This window comes from Carassius auratus, chromosome 25 (assembly GCF_003368295.1).
Source record: "Carassius auratus strain Wakin chromosome 25, ASM336829v1, whole genome shotgun sequence".
NCBI classification, from domain to species: domain Eukaryota; kingdom Metazoa; phylum Chordata; class Actinopteri; order Cypriniformes; family Cyprinidae; genus Carassius; species Carassius auratus.
In genome coordinates this window covers 14,524,168-14,534,080 of record NC_039267.1, presented here as the reverse complement: position 1 = coordinate 14,534,080, position 9,913 = coordinate 14,524,168, and the positions used below count along the sequence as shown (strand labels likewise).

Sequence of the window (9,913 nt, the reverse complement as noted above, 5' to 3'; positions counted from 1 at the left end):
CAAAATACCTCAAGCACCACCTCAATATTAGAAATAAACAACTTTCGGTTAGGGTCTTATAATCAAATAACTATTTCAAAATTAAGTAATGCATTACAATAACGAGTTACTCCCCAAATAAGTAATAACTTATGTTATTTTTTATGGAAAGTAATGGATTATGTTACTTTTGCGATACTGTTTCCCACATCAGGTGGCTGTAGCTCGTCTCTTTTCGTTTAATATAGCAATCACTGGTTGCTGCCATACAGTCTATGGTTGCAGCCCACTTTTGGAACAGAATAAAGATACTTTAATCAAACATTTATTTATTTAGTAATAGATTCCAAAAAAATTGCATCCCCTTCTGCTCGCGTCTGAGATCCATCCTGGAGAAACAAAAGGAGTGGGAAGAGATATACACCATCTAGAGTGAGTTCACTGGGTTCACATGTAATTATTTATCTTTTCAGCCAGTCTTTTTATGACATTTGGAAGTCTCATTCTGGGTCAAGTGAAGAAACTTCTGCAAACTACAGCTCAGTCTCAAAATGACCAAGTGCATATGTAAAGAGAGTACCTGTTCTCTAGCAACAGATCGATGCTTCTCTAGTCTCAGGGAATAAATAATAGCTAATAGACTAATAGCTTTCGAATTTGCTCCAGACAGCCCATGATCCCTGAAGCACCTCTGTCATCTGGAAATCAGAAAACATATGACCATTAAAAGACCATTATAATGGATACTTTTCCACCTCCGGTTAAAAATGACCTGCTCTACAAGGAATATGATCTGAATTAATCAGTACAAACATAATGAAATTAAGTTTTATTTTGTCTGAATTTTCTTTCACTGAATGGTACATATTGTGTTATGTACTGTACATTATTGTCAGTTATATAAATTATTAATGTAACAATATATATATATATATATTTTTTTACACAATAACTGTTTATATACCAAATTCGTACTGTTTGGATTAAGTTTTAGAACAAAAATAACATTTTATAATGCTAATTGTATTCATGCAATATGGCGAATCCTATATAGTACAGTGATTAAAATGATTTTGCAATGGTCTTGGATATTATATAAAATGTACTTTCATTCATGTGTCAGTTTGATAGTGCCAGTGTGCTATTACCACAGTTTATTTTCATTTATTCTGTTTCAGCTCCTTCTAGATGCGTTTAGAGTCAGAACAAAGCTCTATTTTTGTCATTGTCTATTATCCCACTCTTTCATCTCCATTTTTAAATACATTTTTAAACCCTTCACTCATAATCACCAAACCTAACATTTTTATAAACATGTTGTTAATTTGAACTCAAATTTGTATTTATGCTCACATTCGTAGTTATGATTTCAGAATCCAACCTTGTAAAGTCCAACCTTTTATTCTTTTATTCATTCCTTTCTGACCATGTAGGCCGAAATCCAACACATTGCCCAATACTTGTAAAAGATTAAACATTAAGACAATTGAAGCATTTGACTTTCCAAGATTGTCTTCTCTAGTTATTCACTGAACACATGGTGGCTACAGTATAATGCAACGACTCTGGGATTTCCCCAGCTGCAACGTTATGCCTGCACTGTACACAGTATATCAGTAGCTGCACACTGTATGGGTCAATTACATTTATAGAAGGTTATAAAAAAAAAGCTTGACAATTGGTGGTATTGCAGTAATTGCTATTTGATGTACTGTATTATCGTGAAAACAATGGTAAATTTGGAAATTATTAATTCAAATAACAAATGCTTATTTGTTAGCTGTGTAAAAATATGTATTTTAATGCACATTAAAAAAAATCAAGTGATTATGTGGTCAGTTGACTTTAATGATGTGCATGGCAAAGACCAGAGCAGGTGAACGCCAAATTTAGATGCATGTCTGTTGCTGTTTTGAGCATTGGAAAGGGGTGGGGGGGCACTCAAGTTCAGACTGATAGTAGCTAAAGCACAGCAGTGAGAGACGCGTGATTTCACTGGAACTGCACTTCACAAGGTGAGACTAGAGCCTTTGTTTACCGTTCGGTGAAGTGTGAATGATTCACTGGAAGTTGTGGACAAAGTGTCGGTTGTGCATGCTCTAGTTCAGCATTTCCTTAAAACTAATGCAAAGTCAGTTTTCAGCAGTGCTTACGTTGAAATCTGCTTGTTCAGCTGTGAGGACTGTAAAAATGTAAGTGTTTCTGTGAAAACGGCTACTTCTGTGAAAGACAGGCGAAGTGAATTCCTCTTAACTACAGCAGAAGTGTCTTTATAGAAACTGAGTGGTCACTTCAACCTTTCTGTTATATGACTAAAGTCTCATATTAATAAACTATTCTGAGAATCTGGTTTTGGTTAAAACAGTACACTTGACATCAAAGATGACTTTTATAACGCATATCACAAACAATGTCAATAAAATCATGTTATTGCTCGCCACGTGTTCATATAAAAGGTTTTATTAACCTCCAGGAAAATGGATCCATCAGGTGACCTAGAAGAGGATGGTGACCTTTTTGATGCTGCAGTCCAACTGAGCATTCAAGAGTCATTTAAAGACATCGCCTCTCTCGGAAGGTACGATGTTCACATAAGAAGTTACTTTTTGGAATCTTGAAATAAGGCAAACATATCTTAGTAATCTTTACATCCACTTTTTCTATCCTGCATATAAATCCAGTGTGGAACATCAAAAGATCTTGGATGCAATTTTCCGAGGTAAAATTCCCAGGAGATTTTAGGTTTGCAGTAAAACAATTAGGTTAAAGAAAAAAAAATACACATTTTATTTTATTGAACCAAGTTGTTCAATGATGATAATTAGCTAAATGTAAGGTAATTTCATCTGGCCCCACAGGTGACCTCTTTGCTCTGCAGGAGCTGTCGGACTATCCTGCCGCATTCACTGAGGTGGATAGCAAGGGGTGGTACCCAATTCATAGAGCTGCTGTCCAGCAATCTGTGCAGGTGCTGGAGATGGTACTTTATGGTGAGCTATTTAAAAAAAAAATAATAATAATAAATAAATTCTGAGTAACATACATTTTGGACACAATATTGCAAGACACTTTGACCTATTTTGCTCCTACAGTTAGAATATTCCCAAACAAAGTCAGAGCAGAATCAACCATTGCCACGGAGCAATACACTGAATGCATTGAAACAGAAAAAAATCATTTACATAAATGAGTCAATGACTGATAAAAGTAACTCGTTTAAGTTCCTGAATTAAAATGGTTTTTGAACAAATTGGTTGAGTGAATGATTCAGCGACTCATTAAAAAGAACAGTCGCTCGTTTATTTTCCAAACGAACAAAACAAAATGGCTAAAATGAACTGTGTTAAGTTCAAGTTTCAAGTCTTATATATTCATACAACACTCAGTGGTTGGTAGAAAAGGTTCCTACAGGATGAGTTTAGAGGAGGAAACCGCAGATGGAGAGACGCCATTGATATTGGCGACTCAAGCTGGGCTGGTGGAGATTGTTAGGACTCTGCTTGAGCACGGAGCTTCACCCAACAGAATAAACAGCAAAAATGAATCTCCTTTATTACTGGGTAGGTCTCATTTGAAATTGTCTTTAGTGCCTTCGTAATAAGTTCTTGTGTTCTGTTTTTGAGCTGTAAGAACAGACTCATTTGAAATCGCCTTTACACTTATATCATGGGGGGCATTTGTGAATCAAGCCTGCCCTAAAAAGTGGACTGCCATTCATGAGGCGGCCAAGGTGGGCTGCACTGACATTCTTACACTGCTGCTGCAACATGGAGGGAACGTGTCGGAGACGGAAGAGAATGGAGTGACGCCCATGGGGATTGCAGCAGAGTATGGACAAGCAGAGGCACTGGACATCCTTATTCACTATGGTAATACTATTTAACTAATGTTCCAAAAATTTTTTTTATACAGATTCACATTAGACATTTACATATTTATATTAAACTAACACTAAACCATGATGTCCTCCACACCAACAGGTGGCGATGTAAATGCTCAAGCGCCAAATGGAGACAGTGTGCTATATGATACTGCTGGCTCTGGCAATCCTGTTTGCATTGAACTTTTACTTCAACATGGAGCTGATCCCAACATCGCTAATCTTTCCTTACAGCTTCCCATCCACTGGGCAGCGTACAAAGGGAATTACCTGTAAGTTTTACGAAATATGCTAAACCTTTGCTAGTTTCGTCACTCTGAATTATAGCTAAAATTAAACTGGACTTTGGAATTGGAAATCGACAGTATTAGCCTTGCAAGATTTGCCTTTTCAAACTACAGATCTAATGGAATTCACCTCGAAATCCTAATATTTGCATTGAAGGTTATGGAGTAACTAGTCCCACTCTTTTAAATGTTTAAATCTAGTTCTCTTTACAGCGCCTTAAGAATGTTAATCCCAGTAACCACAAGGAAAGCCCTCCGTCTCTCAGGCCAGAGCCCAATTCATACAGCTGCAGATGGAGGCCATGTCCGATGCATGGAACTCCTGGTGGACAGAGGTTTCGACGTCAACGCTCTTCTTGACACAAATGTTTCGGAGAAATATGGAGATATGCGGAAGACTGCTTTGCACTTTGCGGTCTCCAATGGAGATGTGACTGGCGTCCAGTTGCTGTTAAACGCAGGAGCCAAAACGGACATGGATCCCCTGCACTGCCTCCTAGTGGCGGTGAGAACTGGGCGTTATGAGATTGTCAGGATTCTCCTGGCTAGCCAAGCAGATGTGAACTGTTACTTCACAGAAGTCAACGACACAGTGTTTCCCACTGCCTTACAATACTGCCTGAGGGATGAGATGATGATGCGACTGCTGTTAAATGGTGGTTATGATGCAGAGAAATGCTTCTGTTGTCCTCATGACTCAACATGGGGTTGTTCCTCAGAACATACCAGTGAGAAGGTTCCAGTAAGTTCACCCAAAATGTCTGTCCCAAAACATAGTAAGTTGTCAATATATACACATTCTAGATGTTTGTTCTCCAATGTATAACTCCATTAATAATAAACCCAAGATGGCGAACAAAACAAGATAAATGTATTCATGTAGAAATCATTCAGTACTTAAAAGTATCCAACCAACATTAGAATTTTTACCCAATATTTGTATTTTTATTCAATTTAACTGACTTTATTCTACTTTGACAGCTTTATCTTAGCAACATGCTAATAGGACACGCTACTGAAATCAAACACGAGTAGAGTCTCCAGCTCAATTTTAAGTCAGTCAGTTGCTATGTAGTGTTCCAAATTTCACCCAATCTTTGCACTTCTTTGCTAAAATGCTGTAGCATTAGCTTAGCAAAATGCTAACAGTAAAATGTTAAAAATCGTAAGCAGTAGATAGCAAGGTTACTCACTAGATTTTGGAACAGAGCTAATGGATTCTAAGCTTACTAAACTCTGAATGAAATGTGTTTTTTTTTTTATATATGTGTGGTATATGTATCTTTACTTCTGTTCTTATCATCTGTTGCATGTAGTTTTGTGATTTCATCAGCGTCTCTTGGCTAGTGCAGTTCTCTGGAAGAGCTGTGCAGGTTCTCCTCGACTACGTCAATCATGTTATTATCTGCTCCAAGCTGAAAATGGTTCTAAAGAAGCATAAAGAGTGGACTGAAATTGCAGAAATATTGGGTGAGTAGCATAAACAATTCTAGCATGAACACTTAAGCTATACTTACAAAAATAAGGATGTAATTGGATAAGATAACATAACACAAAAAACCTTTCTCAGGGAATCCTCGTTCACTGCAACACCAATGCAGACTTGCCATCAGGAGAGAGATGACTCCACTAAGGCTGGGTGATCCAAAGTTCATAAACTCAGCTCCTTTCCCACCAGGACTGAAAAGCTACTTGATGTACAAAGAGCATGATTTGTATGGACGAATCCTGTATCAGGAGTGATGGCTAAAAGTTAAGGAGAAAGCACTTTGAGTTTTATTCAAATTAACATCAGGTTGACATGAACAGAGCTTTCGCTATTTTTCCGTCATGAGTTCAAAACACTTAAAGTGTGAATGTTAAGTGTTTTTAACACTTCACATTGAACATTACTATGTGAATTTTGCATCACTTCCAAAGGACTTTGCCTCCAAAGCAATGTCTTGGTGCCATTAGTGCAATAAAATAATGTTCTGGCTGACAAAAACATGGTTTAATCAGATAAAAAATAAAAATGTTGATGCCTGTTCTATGACGTCAGACTGCTTTCCATCAAGTACCACCTACTAGTGTAAAATAAAGATTTTCCATTTGTTTTCCATTTTAACTTTTAATACAGCACATGCACAACACAGACAAGGGGTATTTATTGTGTTTATTAAAATGCACGTAAGATTGCATCACACACCTCGGTGCTTCTAAACTGTGGTTATAGAATGATCTGCACCGTCACAGTTGAAGTAACTAAAGCAGGTCATATCTACTTTATTTATAGCTTTATGCCCTGTTTACATCATCAAGCATATTCTGCAATCTGTCAGGCAGAAACCTTTGACTTATGCATTATCAGAAACTCACCACCTAACCTTGTGATAAACTCTCAGAAACATTAGACGCATTTATAGTTTACTGTATACTTATCTGAGCCTTTTCAAGTACATCTGATAATTTAATTTGATAGAGATGGTTACAGATGGATAGCTTTTGAAAAAGTCTGAGCATATCATGACAGTGTAATGTTTGAGTACTGTTCGCTAGGTTATACACACATGCGAGTAACTTTCCAACAATAAGTGTATTTGAAAAGAATCTGGTAAAAGTAGTTACTGCACAAATATGTAATATCAATTCTAGAGCTCCAGAGGTTTTCTGGTATCTTCACAGCTGCTTTAGAGGACAAGCTAAGCATAAAAGGTAGCAGTTTAATAAATCCAATCTATTTGGTCACTCTACTTGTATCTACTTATTAACTTCAAAACCGTTGGCATTGATAGGGGTTAAACAGTGTTACATGAGATTCTTAATGCATCTTGAATCTTCCAACTTGATACAAATTAGTTTAGTTTTAGTGGTATCCCTAAGGGGCAGTTTCTTATGTCATTTTTGGCCAACAGCTGCTGACAAGTCTCAACACTACATCATATGCAGATACTCTGTCCTGCACCCTCCTCCACTTAAGTTCCTCCACCAGCTTCCTAATGACTAACCGTGTATCTTACACGTCCAGAAGCCTCCACTAATCCCACTTTCAAGTATCGAGGCAGCATTAAAACTTATACTCACAAAGGAGACATGGTGTTACAAGTATGAGCAACTTTGGGTACCATAAACAGCTTGGCAAGTATGAGGACATCGATGTAGATTAACTTCTGGCCTCCCTGACTAATAAGGAAATCCAAGATCTGGAAAAAGGTTATGGCTGTAATCGAACCCGATATGAACATACCCACTAGGCTAAGGCTAGAGGACCAGATGGCCAAGCAGCCAACAGGCACTTTTAGCCGAGAGGCTCTGCTGAAGTACTGGGAGTTAATTCCTACTGGCAACTCAGAATTTCCAGTACAAATGGAATGTAGCATAAGTATTGGATGTACTTTATTTGAGGGTACAATTAAGGATGTCAAACACAGCACCTGGAGGGCTTGAAGATTTTTACCCATAAGTTATGGATAGCTTTGGTTAGCTTAGCTAGCAACATTGAAATTCATGAGAAGTTCCTAATTTTATACAAAATAACACTATCAAATTACATTTTTATTTCTTCAAAAAGAGTTCCAAAGACTGCAACATTGCTTCAACAGAACAGTTATTGCTCATCTGGTGTCTCAGTTGTCTCAGCTGGTGATATCTTTCTTAATTAAGCATCATTGCTTGAGGTATGCCAGAGCTCAACCTTGCTTTCCTTTCTATTGTGACACACAGGACAGCATGGGTGAGTGCCAGACAGATAAGAGTGAAGAGGAATGTGGCAGTGAAGAGCCTGAGGATAATGAAGAGGAGGGAGAGCAACAAAACTGGGGGCTCTGAACGAGGTGATGGGGAGAAAGAAGCAAGGTCAAGCAATTCTAATTTTGTGAGCTTGTCCAGATTAGATTGCAAGAGGACCCCAACCCCACTGACGTTGTTAAGATCTTGGAAAACCTCTTGAGTAACAACAACTCTTTGAGTGAAGTCAACCTAAACAACATTGAGAACATATTCCAAGAGGTTTTGGTGAGATTTACGGATGCATTTATTAGCAACACTTGACGTTGAGGTTTTCAGCCTTGCCAACACCCACGCAGATGATCAAGTAGATTATGTTGATTCCAACTTCATTTCAGGCAAAGCTATTCTGGCTTTGATTGGGTCACCTCACTACAACACAACACTAGTGGAGCTCTGATTCCACAACCAGAGGCACATCTGTGAAAATCACCATCATAGAAATGGTGAAATTGCTAATGGACAACACCACCCTGTTGAAACTGGGTTACCACTTTCACTTACCTGGTCCAAGGATGAGCGCAACTGGTATTTTAACCCCCAACCAGGACTGCCAGAGGCTAATGCGGCTGCAACAAAGGAAAGAACAAGATGATCTAGAAAGAAGTGAGGAGCAATCTAAGACATGTGACACTGTGGAAAATACACAGTCCCTTCAGTTCCAGATTTCAACAGAAAAAGATGCTACACAAGGGGAGCAGCCATTGGTCTGTTCTCATTTACTAAAACATCCTCACAGTCAACCAAATGTTGTGAACAATGTTCCAACTAAAAAAAAAAAAAAAAAAAAATCGTCAGGCAACAAGAAGAAACAGCAATAGAATGTTTTGAGGCTAATGCAAATAAAGGACACAAACTCAGGGGACAAACATACCATAACATTTTTCAAAATTAAAAACCAGTACCTTTGAGAAGAGAAGATAAAAGAAAGAGTCTGGGAGGCACCAAGGGGTCAAAGTGTGATGATCTACTGGCAGCTATTTGTAGAAGCAGCACTGGTACACTACGAAGGGCAAGACATTTAGAATTTGTCCAAGGCAAAGTACCTAAGACTTAAAAACTGCACAAATTTGTAATTCACTCAAACAATATTACTGTACAAGACAGGAACTTCTGAACCAGGGGTTTGAAAAACACCAACCCTGCCAAATCAGGTCTCCTGGAAATCGATTAGAGACTTTAAGCAATAATTACCTTTTTATACCAAGAACCAAATTATTCATTCAGTGGTTGTTTTGATAGAGAACACTGAAGTTACCATGAAATCATTATCCAGTGGAAAACGCATAAATTCTAGTTCAAATTAAATAGATGGTAATTTGAGTTTTGACGCACTAACAATGATGTCGCTAAGTTGTACTTGCCAAGAGTGAAAACATGCTCTTATTTGAGGGCTTCAAAAAGCATTAAAAATTTCAAGTTCTCAGTAGAAGTAAATACAAATTTTAAAGGGATAGATGATGCAAAACATTTTTTTTTACTCAAGCTCATGCCGTTTCATACCTGACATGCATACAACTATGTGGGTGGACATTCCGGTTTTGATCTTGAGACATTAGTATCCTTTGTGGCTTTTACTTAATGCTTCTGCCATGCACACTACATACAATAAACAGTATATGTGGCAGTTTTAACATTACATTGACTAGCGTTACCTTCTTTTTTTTTTGCAGGTCATTAATAACCATCGTTCCTGATGTATAAAACGGCTCATATATAATGAAACTGTAAAACAAACAACAGAAATTAAAACTTTTGTTCCCTTATCTGGCATTGAATCTGAAATGCATTATTTATACACCTATTCAAACACAAGTGCTTTTGTAACTTCCTTCCACCAACAAAATATTTTGCTCAACGAGTAGCTTCAACAACTGCTTTTTTAACTTACATAATATGAGAGAAATTAAATACAAGAAGAGAATAGTTGATTTACTTTTAAAGCTGACTGCCATACTTCAATCCAAAGTATTGGTCATGCAACTAACAGAGTTTGATCCGG

The 9,913-nt window shown here is 37.5% G+C and overlaps 1 protein-coding gene and 1 pseudogene across 5 annotated transcripts; both read left to right on the top strand.

Annotated features, from left to right (window-relative positions):
- Nucleotides 1–1,913: 1,913 nt before the first annotated feature.
- Nucleotides 1,914–8,702, top strand: LOC113043439 (ankyrin repeat and SOCS box protein 15-like). 5 transcript variants are annotated; one of them, XM_026202833.1, is made up of 10 exons: nt 1,914–1,994; nt 2,453–2,557; nt 2,661–2,698; nt 2,838–2,969; nt 3,381–3,539; nt 3,669–3,848; nt 3,960–4,131; nt 4,360–4,888; nt 5,463–5,616; nt 5,717–8,702. In XM_026202833.1, exons 2-10 carry the CDS (start codon nt 2,457–2,459, stop codon nt 5,887–5,889), a joined length of 1,638 nt encoding a protein of 545 aa, XP_026058618.1. In that variant the 5' UTR covers nt 1,914–1,994; nt 2,453–2,456; the 3' UTR covers nt 5,890–8,702. The 5 variants fall into 5 exon arrangements, with proteins under 5 accessions (XP_026058618.1, XP_026058616.1, XP_026058615.1 ...); XM_026202831.1 differs by having other exon boundaries at nt 4,348–4,888; XM_026202830.1 differs by having other exon boundaries at nt 3,366–3,539.
- On the top strand, nt 7,846–9,823 carry LOC113043442 (leiomodin-2-like; annotated as a pseudogene).
- Nucleotides 9,824–9,913: the final 90 nt, after the last annotated feature.

Bases quoted from the DNA above. Each gene is read 5' to 3' on its own strand.
- LOC113043439 (XM_026202829.1), top strand. From the start codon at position 2,457: ATGGATCCATCAGGTGACCTAGAAGAGGATGGTGACCTTTTTGATGCT. The intron at 3,540-3,668 runs GTAGGTCTCATT...TTGTGAATCAAG, and splicing joins TGAATCTCCTTTATTACTGG to CCTGCCCTAAAAAGTGGACT. The intron at 4,132-4,347 runs GTAAGTTTTACG...GTTTAAATCTAG, and splicing joins GCGTACAAAGGGAATTACCT to TTCTCTTTACAGCGCCTTAA.